Source organism: Anastrepha ludens, chromosome 6 (assembly GCF_028408465.1).
Source record: "Anastrepha ludens isolate Willacy chromosome 6, idAnaLude1.1, whole genome shotgun sequence".
Taxonomy (NCBI): domain Eukaryota; kingdom Metazoa; phylum Arthropoda; class Insecta; order Diptera; family Tephritidae; genus Anastrepha; species Anastrepha ludens.
Window position 1 is genome coordinate 9899263 of NC_071502.1, and position 24111 is coordinate 9923373.

A 24111-nucleotide genomic window follows, 5' to 3' on the forward strand; every position below is an offset into this window, starting at 1 on the left:
ATAATAAAAAAATTGCTATAAAAAAATGGAACTGTGGATAATTTTACAAGCAATTATCAACAAAAGATATAGCGTTTTTTTAATATACATACATACATATATTTCGCTTTATTAATATTCACTTAAACCTATTAAAAATCGTACAAAACTCGCTAAACCTAATATAAATTATTAAGATACTCGGAAATATATTAATTCATATATTACTAATCTTTTCGGAATGAAATATGTTGGAAAATATGTAGTTGCTCAAAAAAGTTACAGTATTTTTGTATTTGCATATTTGTTGTGTAGTGTTGAGTTGAAGTTAGAAAACTATGAAAATTGAATTTTCGAACAATGCTGAAATAATTAAATTACAATTAAGTAACGAGTCAGGTGGCATATCAGAGCTCACTGCAGTCTTTGGCAAGTGTGAGCCCATGCAGCACTACGCATTGTCGTTGGCCATCACTTTGTTGATCCACGGCACAAATTTCTGTATATTCGTGTAAACACCCGGCAGATGTTCGCGGCCACAGCCAATACCCCAAGACACCAGGCCAATTAGCGTCTTTCGGCCATCCAATGTTAAGGTTAGCGGGCCACCAGAGTCACCTTGACATGAGTCACGTCCACCTTCCTTGTAGCCGGCACAAAGAAAAACATCGTGTATCGATTCACGGCGACCCGCCGCGCGAAACCAACGTTGACAACGATCATTCGAAAGCACCTCAACGTCGACTTCCTTTAATGTGAAAAGAAAGAAACAAATTTTATTTTCGGTCGTTACAAATTTGTTGTGTTCGCATTCACCTGCAGCACCGAGGGCACAGTGCTTTGGCCATGCCGCGTGCGTCCCCAACCAGCCACTGTGGCCATTTTGCCCACCAACTTGGTGGCCGGTGGTGGCAGACAGACAGGTATGATGTGCTGTTTGTAGACAACATTTCGATCAAGTCTGATTAGTGCCAAGTCGTTTTTGAAGTCTGCTGGATTGTAATGTGGATGGACTTCCTTGCGCTCGATGCCGTACTCCTCATGATTGAGTCGCTCTTCTTGGCCACGCACATCCCATTCGCCCAGACGGATTTTCATGTTCGAGTTGGCGGTGCTGAGAAGAAGAAGAGAGATGGTTCAAATTTATTTTTATCGAAATGTGCTAATGTCCACATTTATTATAAAATACTTTTGTATATCAGAGTGCATTGCTCGCCAAAAACAAAAATTAAAACAAAAAAAAAACAAAGAAACAGAAGAATCCATACAATTCCAGAAAATTAAAAAATTTATTACATTTGAAGACTTCCAACAAAATATTTCGAAACAATATAAATATTTATGCGAGATTAACACGTGGATGTAAATGACGTCTTTAGCCGTCCTATATAGGTACTTATTAATAAAAAACAATTATTAAAAGGTATATCATTGCTAAATTAATTGTCTCCTAAATCCTTAAACCTTCTTTTAATAATAAATGATGTAATATTGTGCGGTTATTGACACAGTTATATTGTTTCAATCAATTGCGATAAGAGCGCTGGTAGAATTTAACAACGTGAAAACAATTATAATTGTATTTTTTTTTTCAAATAAGCTATACTTAGTTTGCAGTCTCTTTTTGAATGCAGTTGGGGAAACTTCACAAATTGTGGTGAAATTTGCATTTCTGCTTTTTTCGTTTTTTTAAGTATCGTATTTTCTTGCCCTTATGAATCGTTGCGGAAGGAAAAGATTACTAATGAAGGATTGCTGCGAAAGTGAAAGGCTTTCCTCTTCAGATAGTGATAAAACTGAACAAAGTGCAGATATTTTTGTTTCTCGCCGTCGACAAAGAATTCCTACAGTTTATACTTCTGATAATGAAACGAGTAACAATAATGAACCAAGTGTTTAAATCTCTCTTACCTTCCGACAATTTGGAAGAAATTGAAGGTAGTATTCATTCCGAAAACGGGGAAATATTCACACTGCAAACCAAACGATTTCAGGGCCCATTAGCCTAACCTCTTTTTGCTTAAAGACTTTTGAAAAAGTCTTAGATGAGCAAATCAAAACCAAACTTGATACTAAGTTGATCTCTGAGGCACAACACGCCTACACTAAAGGGAAATCGACTGAAACGGCACTTCACTCACTGGTGCAAATACTGGAAACTTTCCTTCACAATAAGGAGTACTCTCTTGTCGCATTTATGGACATAGAAGGTGCTTTTAATAATATTGAACCCAACGCTATTCTGTCTGAAATTGCCAAATTGGGTTTTAATTACTCCATCCGGAAGATGATCGAACAAATGCTCGAAAATAGAATAATCACTTTAGAGCTTGGGTTATGCCGCATGAGAATGTACGCCGTCAAAGGCACTCCTCAAGGCGGAGTACTTTCACCCCTTCTCTGGAATCTCGCTGTAACCAGTTTGCTTCAAAATCTCGAAAAAGCAGGCTGCAAGGTTGTAGCCTATGCAGATGATATTGCTCTCTGCGTGTCAGGCAAACACCTGAATACCCTCACTGAGCTCATGCAACGCTCAATCACTATTCTGTCAAAATTGTGCACCGAATGCGGACTAAATGCGAATCCAGCAAAGACAGATCTTGTTCTCTTCAATAGGAAACAACAAAATCCTCCACTGCAAACAATAACTTTAAAAAGGGAATCATTACTTCTATCAGATTCAGCTATTTCAGAGTTATTCAAGATAGGAAGTTGAGTTGGAAAGTGAACATCGAAAACAGATGTAAAAAAGCTTTCACAGCTCTTTATACTTGTAAGAAAGCTATAGGCAAAACCTGGGGTTTTTCACCTCGGATCATTTATTGGATATATACCTCGATCATCAAATCGATACTCTTCTACGGTGTGGTTGTATGGTGCACAGCACTCGAAAAACGGTGTAGAGTAGCCACAATTGATTGAGTCCAAAGAACAGCCTGCCTCCTGATAACAGGATGCTTAAGTACAACACCTATTAAGGCTCTAAATACGTTGCTTCACTTGCTCCCTATCGATCTGGCTGGCAAAGCGATTGCAGCGAAAGCAGCGACACGCATGAATGCTACATCGAAATGGAATAAGTATCTTGGCCATTCGGCCATACTGAACAGGAATACTGTTATCTCTTCCGACATAGCCTATCATGTAAGTCTTCCATCATCACCCTTGCTATTCTCCTGTTCACTCCCAACTAGGGAAGATTGGAAGACAAATCTTACCGAAATCGATGGCCCTCTGATTATATATACAGATGATTCAAAATGAGACGGTAAAGTGGGTTTTGGAATCTTTTCCAATTCCCCTCACATCAATCTATAATTTAGATTACACGACTACTGTAGTGTATTCCAGGCGGAAGTATGCGCTATCTGGTACGAGTATGCTGCGAAAACTATCTTAGAAAAGAGAATATCACTAGAGGATATCCGCTTTTTCACTGACAGTCAAGCGGCCGTTCGAGCACTCAGCACTCCCCTTATACCCACTCAGATGTGGTTCGATCCTGTCTCTTATCTCTTAACGAAATAAGTGTTCAGAATTCTGTCCAAGTTATCTGGATACCGGGTCACAGTGGATTCGAAGGTAACTGCAAAGCTGATGAGCTCGCAAGAGCTGGAGCTGCGCAATCAAATGTTAGTAACTTACCCACAATCCACATTCCACTCTCAACATGTAAAATGATAATTGATCGAGAATTTCACAGCATTGCTGATCGGAGGTGGCGAGTGGAAACTATCTGCGTTACGACCAGGCAAATCTGGCCATCCTACAATCTGAAACAGACAAAAACCCTTATAAGTCTTTCGAAACACGAACTAAGGCATATAATATCTCTCATCACCGGTCACTGCCTTTTGGGCACTCACGCTCGTCGGCTCGGGGTTCCTCAAAACGACCTGTGCAAATACTGCGAGGACGAAGATTTCACAATCAATTTGAATTTTCTTTGTTTTATTTCAATTTAAAATCCGATACTTCAAAATTGATCACTCTTTGTATATGATACGCGTACTACTTCTCATTACTGTTATTATAATTAATTTACTCAAACTCACTTAGTCCAGTAGTTTAAACTAATTAGTGAAACTAAATAAATAATTAATTTTCTCTACTGTGAAAAAAAACCAACGAACTTCAAATGAAGCAGAGAGCCCAGGCGACTATGCCCCTCAATTATATGATACTTAAGCTGCGCTGCCATCTTTCCGCAATTGGCTTTTAATACTTACGTGGCTACACAATGCGCCGCCGTGACCACCCAGCGATTTGAGATAAGCGCACCACCACAGCTAAGCTTGCGCGAGAGAAAGCCACTTTTGATCAGCGCCACCTGCCAGGGATGTGAACCAAAGCCCGTCGAATGCCCGCCCACTATGCGATTGGAACGCGCGTACACTTCGCCACAGCCTGAAATAAGGAGAATAAAAAATGAAAAATCAAGTGAATAAAATTAGTTAAAAATTTACATATTTTATTACAAAACTTTCAAAGTAAAGACTGTGCAATGCGCGCAAACCATGAAATTCAGAAGTTCGAAAAATATGAAAATCTATATATGTAGGCGTGTCTACATAAGTGCAGAAGCGTTCAAGTGCAGTATAGAAGATATTTACATACAAAGAAAGAAAACTCTAAAGTGAAATTATTTATAAGTCAGAGAAATGAACACAAAGAGATGTACAGAGTTTCCCTTCAAACAACTTAAGAACCCAAAAAAATAGTAAAAAAGTGACAGATGTAGAAACATCAAAACTGCTTTGGTACCCGGCACTGGTCGATAGGTGCTTCCATCTGGATAAATGCTGCCGCCGCCGCCGCCATTGTAGTCTTCCGCCGCTTCGCCCGCATTCAAGTCCAACACATTGCCCACCGCATACGGCTGTGGATGTGGCAACAACTCATGCGGTCCAAGCTCGGCCGAATGCACAGGTGGCCGTTCCACATCGAAGAAAGTGTCCAAATGATTGGTGATGCCAGATGGCGAAGCGCCCAGGCCAAGATGATTTGTTTCATGCTCCCAGCTGCTCGATGATGCAATCGCGCCGCCGCCGCCGCCACCACCTGCCGGTCCTGGACGATAGATGTGTGGCTTATAGGGCCGTTTTGTGGCATACGCTGACTGCGTGACTTGATACTGATGATTGTTGATAGCGGTGGGGTAGGTATGGAGTGGTGGGCGTGACGCTATGTTTATTGAATGTGCGCTGCTACTTTGTGTCGCACCGTGGCTGTTGTGTAGATGGTGTGCGTGTGTGAGTGGCGAACTACTGCTGCTGCTGCCACCATGCAGCGGGTGCGTGTTATGGGCCGTCGCTAGGTCGGGGTAGATGTCGTGCAAGTGTATGATGTCACCTAGATTGGTCGAAGGGCGATTATATACATTAAGCGATATTTAGCGTTAGATATTTAGGTATTATAAGCAATTGTTTGAAAATAACTAAGGAGGTTTGCAGATTTCATAAGCAGAAAATATTTACATTTTTTGGCGCTTGACTAGCAATAAGGTAAGTTTGACTTTAAATATGCACGCGAAGAAAAAACATAGCACATCAAACATATTTGACTATTTCTTAATTAACTAATTAATTTATTTATTTTTTAATCTTAAATATAGGGTTTTTCAATAGGTGCGCTTAAACTTTTTTCCGATAGGGAGGGCGAACGACGCAATATTTTTTATTTTTCGCTTGTCATTTGTAAACGTCATTAGTATACATTTCATCATGGAACGCTACACACTTGAGCAACGATTGCAAATCGTGCAAATTTTTTATGAAAATAATCGTTCTGTTGCTACTACTTTAAGAGCATTACCGCCATTTTAAGGTCCATTTAACAAGCCGTCCCGTTTTGGCGTTATGTGAAGTCATTGGTCTACAGTAACAAGCCGGCGACGATTTGTGAGCTCAGATCCAATATTGAACGCGAAATTGCTGGAATTTCGGCCGATTTATGCAAAAGAGTGGTCGGAAATTGGGTTCAACGATTGGACTTCGTAAAACGTGCACGCAGTGGTCATGCAAAAGAAATCGAATTTCTTACTTAAATGTATATGTTCAACCCGATAATAAAAAAAAAATTAGTTAAAAAAGTCAATCTGTTTGTGTTTTATTCAAAAAAGTTCAAAAGTTGAAGCGCTCTTACTGAAAAACCCTATATTTCCTTCTAAAAATACAGCCCATTCCATAACAAAGACAATATTAATCCAGCCCTCAATCTTTGTACAAGATTTATAAAAAATCGTAAAATTTTCACCAAAATTTCAGAAAAATTTTAATCATCTTAGGGTGCATTGTTCTGTAGCCCTTTAAATTTTATGGCGATAAGCAAGTCTGGACTGGCTCAAAATTCTTGTTGATTTCTGATAATTTTTTCCATGACGGTATTGCGTATTTTATCCACATAAGAACCAATTTCGTGGATTTGTTTCATGGAGAAAATGCTCAGCACCGTCCGCGATAAAATCAGCGAGATTTTCTAACAACTCCAAACTCACACTTTATTAAACTAAAGGTGAATAAACTATAAAATTGCATATACTACATTTTCGAAGTGAAACTTCTTAGGCATCGATGGACGAGCGGGAATGGAGAATAAAATTTCAATCCCATGCAACGTTTTGGGCATTTTCGTTCCACAAGAGAGAAAAAAGATATAACGTAGAGGAAAAGGAGAGAGAGAGAGCTATACCTTATATATATATTAGATACACTTAAGGCTATTTTTCCTGAGTTGTCCTTGTGGCTGCTAATTTCTCTTGACAGGCTACTAACAGGCAGTACTTTTTGGCGCTTGTTTGTTGATGCAAACTTGTGGGAAATATATTTTTGGTGCCTACTTTTTGGCGTTATATTTCGTTGGTGCCTACTGTTTGGGGCGTTTTTTGGTCCCAATTTTATTTGGTTTTTTTTGTGCTTACTTTTTGGCGCTTACTTCCGTTTTCTGGCTAGTGCTTGTGCGTACTATAAAGAGCTATCCATTCCAGCGTCGGATCTATTGGTATTGCCTTGCGGTAATTTATGCCGTTGCTGCAGTCCTGGAATCGCTGCGTTTGTGCGGGTGATAAACGCTCGGATTAGTGCGCGTTGTTGTCACGGTTTGTGTCCGCCGTTTACCTACACCGGTCGACCCTTCTCCGTTTTTGTAAATTTTGTCTATTTGTATTCTCTGCAAATGTTGTGAATTTATTTAGATATATATTCTTTCTCTCTCTCTCTCTCTCATTCTCCCTCGGGTCTCTCCCTCTTTCCTTGCCTGCCTTGAGTGTTTCACTTCTGTTATGTGTACTACGCTAAACGCGCTTTTTTATTTTTTTTTCAAATACTGATAAAAAATTTTAAATTTCAATGAATTTTTTTCGAAATTTCTTTAACATTACACACAGTTTTAAACCGGCATTTATAATATTAGTTTATTATTATAGAAGAAACTATATTTAAAAAAATAGAATATATGTATGTAAAATATGTAGAATTGAAAAGTAAATAAATAATTATTCAAAACTGGTCAACATTTTGAGGTGCTATATTTTTTCGAGGCCTGTACTGCTTTAAATTCACAGCATTTGCTTAAGATAATTTTTTTAATTTTGATAAAAATAACATCGTGTATGGCCTTGGGAGTTTAGCGTAAGTGCACTAGGATGCCATCCCAGAGGTTGTGGGTTCGAGTCCCAAATAAAGCATGATCCTCGCACTTTTCCAAATTTACCTACTTTCCCTGTTTCTAAAAAAAAAAATCTTCCAATTCCATTCCTCAACCCAAAACACTTATCCTTTCCATTCTTACTCCCGTACAAAAGTCTGCACATTATTTGCATTCAGGCTGCTAAAACAAGCAAAAAACAAAGAAAAACACACAGTTACACATTGCATTAGTAGCGCCAGCAAGAGGAAGCGGCCAACAGCGGTAATAGCGCGGACACACCGAATTTAGTGAAGTCCTCAACCTGTGCGATCCTTCTGACAGAAAAATGTGAAACACAGATGGCGTACCAAGCAGTAACAAGGCGTTGTTCCTAAGCAACAACAGATGGGCATTTCCATGATTTAGGACTGGTAGCGGCAGGCTAATCACCTACCCTGTCGGAAATCAAAGCAGAATAACGAAACCAACGCAATACTGAGTCTTGTCGAGAGGAGTGAACGAGAAAAAAATATTAGATTTAGGTTGATTGGAAGTTTGCACTTCGACCTCATGGTCTTTATTATCCCCTACTCATCACAGTGTCTCATCCATACGCAGTTCCCTTATTAAACTTAAGATAGAGCTGGGTTGGACTGAACGTCTGTGTTTTCCTTCTGGCAACAAATGGCCGAGATGTCTCAACCTTCTCCGCGTTATTGCGCTGCACTCAAGGAGAAGGTGTTTGGTTGGTTTGGATTGATATGAGATTTTTAAACTTTTTTTGTTTGTATCGCCCCCATTACGACTTTCGTTTGGCATATCATCATAGTGTGGTGCTAGCTAACCTCTCTTAGCTTTAGCTCTTCACTCCTACACTTCTCCTTGATGATGCGTTGTCCCATGGCAAGGAAGGGCTGTTAATTATGAGGTCGCAGTCTCTATTGTCAATACATCTGCTACTTCGTTTCCCCCGTGTCCTGAGACCCAAATTCGCCAGATGCGATTGTGCATATCTAACGGAATCATTGTTTTTTTAACTCGAGAACCAATGAGGATTTCATTTCACAGGATAATCAACTTTAGTGGTGCCTGACTGTCGTTCAGAATGGAATTTGCTCGTTCCGGAAGTTCCTCTTATAAGTTTATTTCTGCATATAAACAGATGGCATACACCTTCGCTTGAAAACTGCATGGAAAACTACCCAACGGCACTTCTTTTCAAATTTGATCACCTTCGTGATATCGTCTGTGGATAGTTGGGTAAGTGGGAGCTGCAGAGTCACTAATTTCACATCCTTAGATGATATCCCTTTTCCTTTAACAAAGACTTCCCTAGTAATAATTAACAGTGCATGCTTTGCTGATTGCTGAATAACTGTATGAAGCGGCATCAGCTCGAGCATCACCACCATTGCAACCTGCTGCCCGCACTACCCAGAGAGGACTCTCAATATCCAAGCAACGCCTTCACATGTTATCATTGGTCTTACTACCATGGGGTACAACCATCAAAGCATACTTGAGATATCATACAAACCCAAGATTTTCCTGCAAGACGTTTACAGATCAAGAGAGATGTTCTTGCTTTGGACAAGGTGTATATATGGATTTTTGTATGGGATGGCAATATTAGCGGAACATTTTGCTTCGAAAATTTTATAGGGATGCATTTCGAAACTCACTTTTGGATATCCCTTTTTTAGTATGAGTAAAAATTCAATAACTAAACGCATTGTGATTGTATTTAAAAAAGATTCATATAAAAATGCCAATACAAGATACTTTTGCAAGTAATATTTAATATAATAAAGAAATATAAGACAAATACTAACAAAAATTTGTAAATTATAAAAAAAATTTAAACCGAAAAAAGTTCGACTAAATGAGTTGATGTATTTGTAAGTATTAATGATGCAGTTTTCCATTCAAATGTGTCATAAGAGTTGTATTGCTGCACAGCTATTTACAATGGCTAACAATGGTCAACAGGACAAGATCAATGAACAAAGTCATTACTCGGCGAGTAAGCACCGCCATCAAAACTGGTACAAATAATTTTCCCGCGGTCACTGCTCATTCATCTCACACGATGTGAGATTGAGGCATCTTTGAACATTAGTAGGACGAGCAATAATACGATTTTGCATAACCGCCTTGTGGTGAAAAATATGTTTTCTCATTAGATTCTATAGAATTTAATAAGCACCCTGGAAACACGACTAGACAAAGTGCTGCGAAAATAGGTTCCAATGAATTCAAAAGTGATGATGCAGAATGTTTTGAAAATCAAATTAGCCCCAAATATAATTGTTAGATTTATGTTTTTTTTACTCCTGCGTCACTTAGTGGATAGAAACAGACTTATAAACAATCACAAATATACTCACAGAAGCCCTCGAAACTTTAATTGACATCGGTTTAGCGATCATCAAACTGAACTCTGTGAAATTTTTTAAATGCTGATTACCGCACATGGAAAAACATATCGGAAGCCCATCTCATAGTTGGTTTGTACCCCCATATGTAGTTGGTTTGTACCCCAACCTAGTCCAACTTATCCTAATCTCATTCACTCTCTTCAAAATAAAATAAGGTTTTTTTTTTTGTATTTTATTAAAGGGTAACGCTTCAAATGGAATTCAATACTTACAACAATACTGATTTGCCACTGATATAAATTAACAATGTGAAATTAATCAGTTTTTTTTTTAACTGTAGACTTATGCCCGCAACGAATTTGATGGGCTGGTCAGTAGTAAAGCGTTTACCCTGTGCAACATTTGGCCTCACATAAAACAAAAACTTACGGCAATAGAAAATTAGCCAAACTTTCTTTGACAAAACACACACACTCCTTTCATTTTCGATGTCAGTACAGAAATTTTACATATATGTGTCTGTGACGAATGTGTTGAAAGATTTTATTAACATCCACTCAACCGCAAAATTAGCTACGCGTTCACCTCAAGTCAAATGGACGTCAATGTGACCTGAACTTCCGACAAATCGCAGAAAAAATTATGCAATGAGTTGAGTAATAGAAATGTAAAATACGAAAGGTGAAATATAATTATCGGTACTTTTTGGTGAAAAAAAGCTCTCTCTTCGTGTCGCAGCTGTAAATTGATATCAAAGTAAGAGGAGGTAATTTTTATAAAATAAACCAAAAAAAAAAAAACAGTAAATTTTCGCAATTTTTCACTGCAAAGGCTAATTAACAAGTAGCTGCCGAAAATTGTGACAAATATTATGACAGACGTAAAGTTGATTGAGCAGTTGGCCCAACTATTGTGTCATAATGAACTTCCGTGTGTAGCCTGGGAATTTTTGGTGCTAATTTGCCGTTGGATGCTCAAAACTATGCCCATTTCGTTGGCTGTGTGACAGAGAGTAATGTCTAAGCTATAAATAAATGGCTGTGTTATGTAAGAAATGGGCCAAAACCGAAATTAGTTGGAAGCTAGGCTTGTTAGATAATTATAATAATAACGGTACTCGTTTATTGCTTCGTATATTATTAAATTGTACTTAGGCCAAGCATCTCTAACAATTTGTGGTATGTACTTTGATGTGGGATAACAACAAGAGGATTTTGGACTTATCAAAACCTCCTTTAGAAAATTTCAAGGAATATAGTTTTGAAGCGCACTAAATTTTAGACCAATAAAGTATAAGTTTGTAGTCGCTCGAATCTCAAGTGGATATCCCACTTTTTGTTTTGTAGCCTAGGAAATTCTTTTTTGTAGAAAATTCTTTTCTTGCATATCACGCACATGTTCGGAAGTCTATTATATGGCAGAAGATGCTCAACATCTCAGCGAAAAAATTGTGAAGAGTCAACGTGTTGTTTGAGCAACTTCAAACTTACATATATTCTTATACCAGTATTGAATGAATGGCAATCAGAGACTATCCCCACTTGCGTGGAGAAGGACTTGGCTTCATTGGTGTGTCCAACTGCCGTCGGTTAGTAAAATTTCATACTCGGAACTTTCCTAGAAATGTTTATAAAATATTGTACAGTAAATTTTGTTTTATTTTTAAGTTTGTAGAATTTTTGTGAATTTTGTACAAAGTTTAGAGCTTTGATTTATATGGTTTTGTTGTAGAATACACTACACTACAGACACAAGTTTCTAATTTGCTGAAGTCTTTAAGTCGCTCAATAACTCATTGATTTTTTCCTAGGCTGTATTTCGTGTTTTAATATCTCTTGAAAAGTCATGAAGATTGCATAAATTACTGATAATAGCCTAAGCTCTTATTGAGGTTATTCTCCAAAGCTTCTCAAATATGTGGCTTTGCTAATAACCTAGTTAACCCTCCAAGAAGTACGAATGTTCTAAAAGAAATATTCCTAACACTCCAAATAAAAGCAAATTTCTTTCGATCAAAGATCGGTGAAAGGAAAACGAAATACATCGCAACACATTGAAAAAAAGCGCCAGACCTTACAATTGGTGGTCATAAACTTGAAAGCGTGGATCAAATTAAATACCTAGGACTGCTTCTCTGCAGAACGGATGGTACAACTATTATGGCACTATCCAAGAACGGGTGCAGGCTGCGAACACAGCGTATTTTGCCCACATTAAACTGTTAAAATGCGTGCTCTTGAGTAGAAGAACGAAAATCAAAATATACATATAACACACTGATTCGACCAGTGCCAGCATACGTATGTGAAACGTAGGCACTGAAAGTGGATACAATTTTAAACGGTGTGAACTTCAGCGATTTGTTAAATCGCAGCGCATCTGATGGCAAGGACACGTTTGCAGAATGCCAGATGAAATAATACTAATGCACGTATGGTGAAGAGTAAAGAAGGTGACCGCGGAATGTGGTTTAGACGACGTTGAGGGCGATCGACCAACTACCGTGGTATGGCTATGGATCGAGATGTATTGAGTAAAAGTGTGGGTGAAGCTAAGACTCACACCGCGTCTTTTTAAGTAAGCATTTTCGTGTAAGAGCAATAAGTACATTTTAGAACTAATCAAGTCCAATTGTGCACTAAAATTTCAACGTAATCTTTAGGTCGCATCTAGCCGAATAACAAGTATTGTACAAGGTGGCACAAAATTAATCATCCTTTTCGTGCACTCGAATGCAGCTTTGAAATCAAAGAAAAGATGGTGTGTGTCGATTCTTCTTTCATGGGTCTTTTCCAAGATTTGGCGTATTGTGAATATTTGGTCGATGATAGACTTCCCAGGTCTAAAGCCACACTGATAAGGTCCAATCAGTTGGTTGACGGTGGGCTTCAGTCTTTCACACAATACGTTCGCTAGAACCTTATAGGCGATATTTAGAAGACTAATTCCGCGGTAATTGGCACAGATTGCAGGATCGCCCTTCTCATGGATTGGGCAGAGCACACTTAAATTCCAATCGGCCGGCATGCTTTCATCCGACCATATTTTGCATAAGAGCTGATGCATGCACCTTACCAGCTCCTCGCCGCCATATTTTAATAGCTCAGTCGGCAGTCCGTCGGCGCCCGCGGCTTTGTTGTTCTTTAGCCGCGTTATCGCTATTCTCACCTCGTCATGGTCGGGTAACGAACGACAATTCCGTCGTCAACGATTGGGGTATCGTGATCCTCACATTCTCTGTGACATGCGCAGCTATCACTATTTAAAAGGTTCGAGAAGTGTTGCCTCCAGAATTTAAGTATGCTCTGGAGGTCAGTCCCCAGATCGCCGTCTTTGTTCTTACAGGAAAATGCCCCGGTCTTCTTTTCTTAGCTCTGGCTAATGAACTTAGAAAAGGCAAATATTCGATAGATAGGTCTATCCACAGACTTGCTACCAAACTAGGTTTGACTGCCTTTCGAGTATTTCTTATTTCCTGAGTTAAAGCTGTGCATACAGTAAATTTCATCGAAATCAGATAACTACTACACTGTGTTCAATAATTATTGCATATATTTGTTTCTTATTTCATATTAATATGAAAGTTTATATAAGAAAGGAAAATAAAAATCACATATCTTTCATCCGATTCCAAAAATTAAGCAATAATTAGTATAATCAATTATAATCGGTCTTGCTGAGTTCTAAGTCTAGCAGGGGGACCAAACTCAGTCAAAGTTGATACGAATTTGAGCGTCTCTTCCAGAACCCACGGCACGGTAAATATCGGAACTATAGTAGAATTAGAAAAAATTGTATTTTATTATTTGATGTTTTATATCCACAATGGGTTTCGAGTCCGGGTCGTACCGTATGATACTCACGCATGGTAACACGCATTCAGTTACGGCGGTCGTCGCTGCACTCTGTACCGCCCATTTTTATGGATACGTGAATCACTTATCCTACCATTTTTGGTACAAGAAGCCCCTATTATGGGCAACAATATAACCTAGCCTAACATTTATAACGACGATTCGTTAGTTTACTGTGTTTTAGGTATAAGTAGGTTGCTAGCCTTCCTGTTCTAGTTTGTTGATAGTTGAACTATCCATATCTCCAAGCAGGTGTTTGGCTGTTTTGTTCCATGAGTTGTATTTTATTTCCGACTTACCCCGCATAATGCCGAGGCTTCACCGATCTGGTGCCCTATACTCCAAATACTTAAAGGATCTTACTTATATTTATAATATTTATAAAGTGCGCTTCAGAACCAGTCATAGCAAAGGGACCTATTGACAATTGTCGCATTCTCAACATTTTTTTATATGGAGGAAAACGCCAACACTATCAGTAAACTAATTCTCATAAATAGACGTGATTTTTGAGCTGCAACAAGTATGAGGTTATTGTACCGAAACTCAATGGGGTGAATGGTAATATATAAAACTGCTTACTCTAATTTTTTCTACAAGTGCTGATTAAAAGAAAAAAAAAATGTATGAAGATTCTTAAACTTTTTTTAATTTACTCGAGGCTTGAAACTAAGATTTATATGCTTTTTTTAAGGTAGTCAATCATATTATAATAGAAAAATTATAATAATTAAATAAGAAAGAAATAAAATGCTAAAACTTGCCAATAAGCGCTAGTGCTAGAGTTATGAAGGGTACCTCATTTAATGCAAATATTTTAATCAACCAGGCAGTAAAATATTTCTAAATTTTTTTAAATTATTGTAAAAATTAAACGATAAAAGAACTACTTGAGCACCTCAAGCAAGCGATGTATATCAAAAAGTAACTACAATGAAATTTTATGCAAAACTTCACAAAATAAAAAAAAAGAATGGAAAATACCCGCACAAATTTCACTTTCAAATGCGGTAGAAAATGTTGAACGAAATTTGCAGCTGTTTATTTTATTTGCCCTAAAAGTAGGTGTTTTTTATTGTTTTTGTTTTTAATTACTTTAGGTTTAACATTCGGCTTAATCTCATTTTATAGCCAAAATTCGTGTCTGTATTTGTGTTGCTTTATTTATTTTATATTTAATTCTCTACTCACTCCAGTCACCGCTACAGTCGTCAATTTATGCTTCGGTGCCGCAGACAATTTCATTTATGTCCCAAACAAGACCTAACTGTTGATCCACGCGTACTTCACCTTCGTTGCCTGCGCTTCTGCTTTACCTGGTTTTTCACTTTTTATTTCCCTCAAAAAAAGTTTGCTTCTTCGGCCATTGTCTTGGCATTACATATGCACCCGCAGCTATAATAAAGCGAAAATTCCCAGAAAACTTCAAAGTTCACTCACACACACACACACACACACTCTCATGCGCTCGTTAAGCGGAAATGGCAAAGTCGTTGGAGAAGAAAGTGAAATTAAAAGATTAAACAACAAGATTAGTGGAGTGAAACAGAAAAAAAATTGAAAAGAAAAAAATATAAATTAAAATAAATAAAATTAAAAAAAAGTAGAATCTACTCCTTGTGGTTCGGAAAAGTGGTGTCGTAATAAAAATAATTCACTTCCGTTCACAAGTGGGAGACTTCATTTAGAGACGAGTAATAATCTTTATTGGTGTAAATAACAGTTATTTAAATTAACACAAAATTATTTCCAGCTTAAAAAAATTCCTGGTGCATTATGTGCCGACTCATAAGTGAAAAATTCAAATTTCCTCTTTCAAAATATTAGATTGTGTGAAAAGTTCTGAGCATTTTTTCTTTTTCTTTCGATGATTTGATTATAAATGTGGCCACATTTCTCTTCGCACCAGGTTCAGTGCTCTCTGTGAACATAAAATATCGCATGATAGAAAAAATTCTCTAATAGCGGTTGGCAAACGGCAGGCTATTTTTATAAAAGGTGGTTAAATTTCAAAGGCCGATATTGAATATAAACCACACCGAAACGTCAGTTTTTTCTGCATTTTATTTGACATTTTACAATTTCAGATTAATTCAATTTTAACCACGGAAAGATGCACAATCAAGCAATGCGTTAAAGTTATTCAGGCTTATTATGAAAACGGGCGTTCAAATCAAAATGCAAATCGGGCTCTTCGTGATTTTTTCGGTCAATTTAATCGTCCAAATGTGCGAAAAATTGTGCAAAAGTTTGAGCAAACCGGATCTGTAGGAGATGCAAAAACACGAGTGCATGCTGGTACAGCTCGTACTGCAGAAAATATTGCTGCTGTTCGCGATAGTGTGGTTGAAGAGGCGTCCACCTCAACTAGTCGTCGTGCCCAACAATTGCACCTCACGCTTACAAGGTGCAATTGACTCAAGACCTAAAGCCTCTTGACCATTTCAAGCGTCGTCAATGGTCAGAATGGTGGCAGGAAATGGCAACAATGAATGACCAATTTTCGAGGGAAATCATCTTCAGTGATGAGGCACATTTTCACCTCAGTGGATTCGTCAATAAGCAGAATTGCCGCATTTGGGCGAATGATAATCCAAGAGTGATGGCCGAAAAACCAACGCATCCACAAAGAGTGACTGTTTGGTGCGGTTTATGGGCCCGCGGCATCATTGGGCCGTATTTTTTTCCAAAATGAGGCCGGTCAGGCAGCTACTGTGAATAGTGTTCGCTATCGTGAGATGATAACGATCTTTTTATGGCCCGAATTGGAAGATATGGATGTGGACGATATTGGGTTCAACAGGATGGTGCCACTTGTCACACAGCTAACGAAACAATGGCTGAGTTGCGCGAAAAATTTTATTGCCGAATAATCTCACGTCGCGGCGATGTCAATTGGCCGGCAAAATCATGTGATTTCACACCGCTAAACTTCTTTCTATAGGGTTATTTGAAAAAAAGTGTACGTCGATAAGCCAGCAACAATTCAAGAGCTAAAGTATGAGATAGTTCGGTACATTAATGGCATAGAACCTCAATTATGCCTCAGCGTCATCGAAAATTTGGATCATCGGATGGAGGTGTGCCGCCGAGGCCGCGGCGGCCATTTGGCCGATATTTTGTTCTATTTGTAATTAAGCCATACCAATATTGTCATAATAAAGATAAATGGCAATAATTTCTTAAAAGAGTTATATTTTATTTAAACTCAACACCGGTCCTTGAAACTTAACCACCCTTTTTTAAGAAAAATATTTAAAGGCATATTAAAGTGACATACCTCTGATCAGAAAGTACGGGGAATGCTTAAATAAAACAAAACAGAGTTAAGTTTGAGGAAATTTCATTTTATCTCCTTCAAAATATGACCTGTCTGGAACAACACAAATGTGCCAACGTTTAACCCAGTCCTCCATGCACTCCTGGTAGGCCGACGAAGGGATGGCCTTCAGCTCCTTCGTCGCATTCTATTTGATCTCCTCTATCCATTGAAATCTCCTTCCAGGAAGTGGTAACTTCAGCTGGTATTTACTTGGTGGTCGGTCAAATTCGTATTCGCGTTATCATCATGAAAAATCCAAGAATTGGTTGCCCACATTTCCCGCCGTTTGCGACATACAACTCTCTCGAATGTTTCAAAACGGATAAATAATATTCTTGACTGACTGTCTGGTCCGACAACATAAGAAAAAAATATGGACCGGTTCTCGGTACTTTTTGATCATAGGGTATATTCCCATTTAGGTATGTATATAAAGGGTATAAGTATGTATGTCTATAAAAAATATTGTTTTGTGTGGCTATAGGCAGATATCTTCATGGGCGTATAAATAAAGTTCAGTAATAATTATTGTAAGACTCAACTATTATAAGCTCTGGAACCAAAAATGCTGTGCAAAAACAAAAATAAAATAAAATAATAAATAAAAAATAATTAAAAAATAAATAAATAAATAAATAAAAGAACAAAAGACATCCCAAAAATTGAGCTTCACGTTACAAAAGACTTAAGCGAGCAACTTGAAACGGCGCAAATTGTGGAAAAATTTTGATGGGAAAATAAACGCGCAACTTAGCGAGTGAAACAAATAAAAGAGCAATTAGAAAATAAAATGAAAAATATCAAAACCTAAACAGCCCTCATACGGGTATTGTGGAAAATAAAAACAAACTCAACAAATGCAACAAAAACACCAGTAAGCAAAAATATGGTGAAGAGCAATGCGTGGAAGTTATCAGAGCACAACGCCAATGCATGCGCTTTTATTGTTGTTGCTATTTTTGTTTTCCCCCATTGCTTTTGCTTATACGGCGCGCTCGCTGCTGGCATTTATTGATATTGTTACTATTTTATTGTGGTTATCGTACGGGTTTTTGTTTGTTTTTGTTTTGCTGTGTGATCGGTTGCATGCGCATCGAGTTTTATATAAGAAAAATGCTTTGTCTTAATGCAAAAGCTATCAAAGCAAATAAATAAAGGAAAATATGTAGCAAAGTAAAACTTAAAACTCGCGCTGACCAACGTTGAACTGTAGACGTCAATCAGATGTTCGTTGAAGTGGTCGCAGCGCAGCAGGGATGTTCAAACTTTGTTCAGACTTTGGCTGAAAAGGTAAACTTTTTTCAGACTTTCTTGAGATTTTGTATGTTATTTTGTGTAGATTTTTCAAACGTAAATTTTTAAATAAGTTATGCTGGCGAACATTACGAATGCATGTTGACTATTCTTTTAAGTATTATTTTAAATGCTATTATTTTTAGAGTTGAAATGTCAGTAAGAAAAAATATTGTTCTTGCTCTAACCAAAGCCATATAAATCGAACTTTGCACTAAATTAAAAACAAAAATCGGCAAATTTCGTTTAACACATTGAGTGCCATGTCGAAAGTTTTTGTGCGACAGCTAAACCTTCCTGGAGTGCCATGGCGTTCAAAACACATGACTGAGGTTTTTTAATATTACTGAAAATTTCATACGCTTGTGATGATTTTTACAGAACTGTCATATTTTATAAAATTAAGTATAAAATACAAAATTAACTACAACGCAAATCGTAGTGGCTCTGAACGAAATACATACCCTACAGCTCTCACACCATTTTCTAAGAAAAAATCTTGGGCTCCTGTGGAGATTTTTGCCAATCAGGCTTGTCTCTCCTCAATGTGTTACATTTATAAATTCTGCATGGAATTAGAAATGTATTTACTCAAATATTTGTATTTCAATAAATAATGAATCACATTTTTTAGAATTTGGTTCATTTATCTTAGCTCGTGTTATTATGTACTTATATTGTCCTAATTTTAAGATTGATACGCATTTAGATTAATATTGGCTGTGTGGTCTTTAAGAATATTTTTTGATCTCAGACTTGTAATAAAGAGAAGTAAATGTAGGTCTATATTATGTAAGGCTCTTGTAATTATAAATTCACTAAAAGAAAACTATTCATTAATTTTTTTCAATATGCCTTTTTCCCTATTTATTTATTATAAAGGTGCTTAGAAGTGCTATAGCACTACGACTTTCATAAAGTCAGTAAAAAAAAAAATAGTACACAATTATGAAAACTCATTTTCTCTCTCTTATTAGCCATACATCTTTTGAGCTCATTAACAACATCTTATGAAATACCCTAAGCTCATGACTGAGCATAACAGAGAGTTAGTGAAGAGGAAAGGGGTACGTCAAATAAAAAGGGATATTTATGCTTCAAATGAATATACTGCGACCCAGACCTCACATATACACCTTTAGATCACCAGTATATTACCAGAGCGAACACAAAAATAGTATCAGCAGCGACACCTTGTTTACGAGGGCTGAAACTTATTCCCATATCCAATAATTTCAAAAAACATATATATAATATATATTACGTAATTGTTTAGATATCTCATTGCGGAGAGATTTTAGCAAAAAGTTAGAGAAAATTACTGATTCCTATTAATTATTTTTATAATCTATCTGAATTATAATCTTAGTTTGTTAGGGTGTAATAACCCATTGATTTGCATAAATAAATTAAAAAAAGCGCAATCATCAAATCAATGTTCTCCATTTAAACTCTTCGTTTGCAGGTGATTGCTTCTCAGCTGCAGAAATAAAAAAAGAGCTCACTACGATTATGTTTACACCAAAGTAAAACTTGCCAGAAAAGTGTACGAGACACTACAATGGTAACGTACCAATGTTGATGCGCGCAACTAATGGCAAATGTTGGTAGTAACTCTTATGAATTTACTTTGATCAAAATCAAAGCGGATCTTATTCAATGTTGAACGATCAAGTTCTCATATTTTTAGTTTGCGATTGTGACTACGATTGATTTAACGCCTTATTTTTCTCGCATGTAATATCTCTCTCCTCTTAGAATCATGCTATCTACCCTTTTTGAAGGTGGCGTCTTTCAAAAGTGACGCCTAGATGTCAGTAGTGAATAATTCCTAGACTCAACCGTTGTTACGTTTTAATGTCATCTTTAGCATTTGTTAAATTTACAAGACAGATTAATGAGTTAAAATTATTGAACTTTGTTAATAAAATGGTTGATCTTAAGAACAGCATATCGCAAAAATCTTTTTTTTCTTCGGTGAAAATAATCGTTCAAATGTGTCAACAATTCAAGGATTCTGAGGAACATGAGAAAAGGACTGGCAGACCAAAAACTAGACGTTATGTTGAAAATATAGCTGCTGTGGCGCAAAATGTTGCTACAAAGCGTTCAACATCGGTACATCGATATCTCCGTCCAACAATTAGGCATTTATAAATCGATTGGTTCGCGGAGTTTACCTACAGTGTGCTCTTGGTGGACATTTAAATTATGCCATTTTTGACATATAATAGTTAAGCGCCATATATTGAATAAAAATAATGGAACCTGGAAGAATCTAAACTCTTAATTTAAAATTTTAAAATTACTTAATATTTCACTATTTCAATTTACTTAGTATAATAATGACACTCCTATATTTCGTCAGTTCACTAGTAATAGAAAGCATAGCAGCTGCTCTCTTTCTCAAGTAAGATTTGCTTTGTCATTCCTCTCTTTGTAAGTTCATCTTCGTACTCTTGCAAGCCAGGCTGAGTTAATTGGAATAAGCTTTCTGTGCTGCAGTTGATTTTGATGACGGTTGATACAAATTTTCGAATATTATTTTTAAATTTATTTATTTTATTTATTTTTAATTTGGGTAGACCGTAGAAATACATAAATACAAATCAGTTTGGACCTCCAATTTTTGCTTCTGTAGATGAATTAATCTGCTTTGATAAGGCAGGTAAATGTGACGATTTACGGCAGCATTTCAGGGAAACCAGTATGAATATGTACTGGATTTCTTATTAAAGTTATAATTTATCCGAGAGATGCCACCCTCAATGTCATCTACGCGGAGCCCTAAGAAAATGGCTAAGTTAGGTAAGTTGGTTTAATTGTGCAAGTGAATGCCATACGAAGCTCCTGCATGAGTCTGCTGGGATAATTTATAAATAGGTAAACCTATCACGGATATCCCGAGACAACTGAAGACAACAGGACAATAATTGGCATCCGAGTATAGCATTCTTCGGAATATAGTAGGTAAACATGGTGTTGGTTCCCCAATGAATATCGCACAAGGTCTGTCGATATTTAGATGGGCCCAGTGATTTTCACATATTTGATTTTTTCTCGAAAATTATATATTTATTCCTCAATATCTATTTTGTTCGCTGCAATTCTCCATTTCGCGCTTTTTTTGCTTTTCTCTTTCTGTTTTGGGAACAGAAAAATGTCGCAGGAGCACAAGTCCGCTAAAAATGATGGCTAGACATGATTACGGCCTTGCATTTTGCCAAAAGATGTAAATTCCGTGAAAAAAATGTTTTTAGTAGTAAATAGTCTTGAGCACATTGCAAAATGGCTGATAGTCGTAACATTTGTTAGCTACTTGACAAAAAAAAAGGGCGTGTAGCGTAGAACACATAACAGAAGTGAAACTTTCAAGGCAGACAAAGAAAGAGGGAGAGCCCCGAGAGAGAATGAGAGAGAGAGAGAGAGAGAAAGACCCGAGGGAGAGTGAGAGAGAAAGAGAAAGAAATAATATATATCTAAATAAATTCACACCATTTGCAGAGAATACAAATATACAAAATTTACAGAAACGGAGAAGGGTCAATTGGTGTAGGCAAACGCCGGACACAAACCGTGGCAACAACGCGCATTACTCCGAAAAAATTACCGCAAGGCAATACCAATAAATCCAACGCCGGAATGGATAGCACTTTATAGTACGCACAAGCACTAGCCAGGAAACGGAAATAAACACCAAAAAGTAGGCACACAAAAAAACCGCCATAAAAATTGGGACCAAAAACGCCCCAAACAGTAGGCACCAAGGAAATATAACGCCAAAAAGTAGGCACCAAAAATATATTTCCTACAAGGTTGCACCAACAAACAAGCGCCATAAAGTAGGCAGTGTTATTTCTCACTTGAAATTAGCAATCACAAGGAAAAACTCAGGAAAAATAGCCTAAAGTGTATATAAGGTATAGCTCTCTCTCTCCTTTTCCTCCACGTTATACCTTTTTTCTCTCTCGCGGAACAAAAATGTGCAAAACGTTGCATGACTTTGAAATGTTTCTCTCCATTCTCGCTTGTCCATCGACGCCTAAGAAGTTTCACTTCAAAAAAACAAAATTCCGCAAAATTTTAAAAGTTAATTTTTTTCTTTCAAAAACGTACTGCCGGGATTGATCAAAGCGATGATGGCTTCCCATAAGTCTAGAGTGCACTTCGACTACCCCCATGGATGCCCTTACTCACTCAAGCAGACCTCATTGTGTACGAGATGTACTCAGGACATCAGAAAATAGCTGGTTGTAGTCCTTAATGCGGTATTCTGGCACGCTTGTAGCTTTATCGATTACAGACTACTAATTACTGGTAGTCATTTATTCCAATTTAATTCGCACCCGATAGATTTTCTACAAGGTAAGTCTCGCCTATTTCACATAAAAAGTTCAAGACGGATCTCAAGTAAATGTCGAAGAGGAATTAATTCGAAAGTTTTAGAAAAGCGTACCAGAATATTACGCAAAACTTTGTAACCTCTGTTGAAATTGAATTTTGGCAATTTTATGAAAAAATGTAATTTAATTTTTGACAATGCCAGTGTCTTTAGGATATTATAACTCCCTTTAAAATTTAACAAAAATGTAGTTCTAATCCTCGAATGGCTCAAAGTATGACTCAAAGTCCTGAGAGTTTTATGGAGAGAAACGGAGAGATTGATTTTAATTATGTTATCTATGCACGGCATAATAATTTACCTTACAATCCGTCATAAGGCTAGAAAAGTAAGCTCATGGGGCCATCAATCAACAAATAGGCACATAACTATTTTTTATTTATTTTACAGAACACAAATAAAAAATTTTATAAGTATACTTTTGGCACTTTTCGCAAAAAGTTTGTGCACACCTGCCACTGCGCCAATGCGCGGTTCAAGCACCCACAGCCACCTTCAATCGAGCTCGTAGCGGCTGCGTATGCGCAATACATCGACTTAAAAAGTGCAGCACGTTGCATGCACGTTTCAATTGTGCCACATATTTACTTGTACGAGCGTACGTATGTAGTTGCTGCAACTGTTGTCATTTGCGAAACTTCGCTTCAAAAAGTGAACTGAATTAAATCTATTGCGCAAAACAATTCAACGAAATTATTCAGCCAAATTACATAAGCGCAATTCGCCAGCCATTATAGCATTTTACTTAGCATAAAATTCCAAATTATTTGCAGGCAAATTCAGAGTGCCTGCGCTACCGCGTTGCAAAATTACATTAAAGGCATTCAAGATTATTTCATACTTTTTTCTTTTGCTTCGACTATTCTAACTTTACGATCTGCTTCCACGCATTCTACTCACTTGTGTTATTCACTTGACCCGCATGCGTGTCCTCGGCATCGAGGTCTTTATCCACACAGCACGACCAAATCATGCCGCCCGAACAGAGGTCAAGCGGCTTACCGCCGCCCAGTACACACGAAATGGAAAGACCGCACTCGAATTTGTGTCCACGAAAGCGGCAAGTCTGCGGAATCACTGAAAAGGAAAAACAAGAAAACGGGGAGAAAAGGAGAAAAAGAAGAAATGAAAACGGGTTAATAGAAATTGAAACAGTGTGTGGTAAAGTGGTAATAAAGATATCTTGGAGTATAAAAGCTTGAATGCATGTACAGTGAGTGCCACTAAAAATCGTATAGCTGAGTTTCTGTGATGCTT

The 24111-nt window shown here is 37.3% G+C and overlaps 1 protein-coding gene across 2 annotated transcripts in view; it reads right to left on the minus strand.

The window, feature by feature from the left end:
• Positions 1-244: 244 nt before the first annotated feature.
• The window catches only part of LOC128867687 (serine proteinase stubble-like), a 57874-nt gene continuing 34007 nt past the window's right edge, over positions 245-24111 (minus strand). The window contains exons 2-6 of one of the 2 annotated variants that reach the window (XM_054109129.1): positions 23755-23931; positions 4744-5331; positions 4209-4386; positions 796-1093; positions 245-727 (exon numbers count right to left, since the gene is read on the minus strand). In XM_054109129.1, the coding sequence (XP_053965104.1) occupies positions 431-727; positions 796-1093; positions 4209-4386; positions 4744-5331; positions 23755-23931 (1538 nt within the window). In that variant the 3' untranslated portion in view covers positions 245-430. The remainder of the gene's footprint in view (positions 728-795; positions 1094-4208; positions 4387-4743; positions 5332-23754; positions 23932-24111) is intronic. The other variant, XM_054109128.1, reaches the window with a different exon arrangement.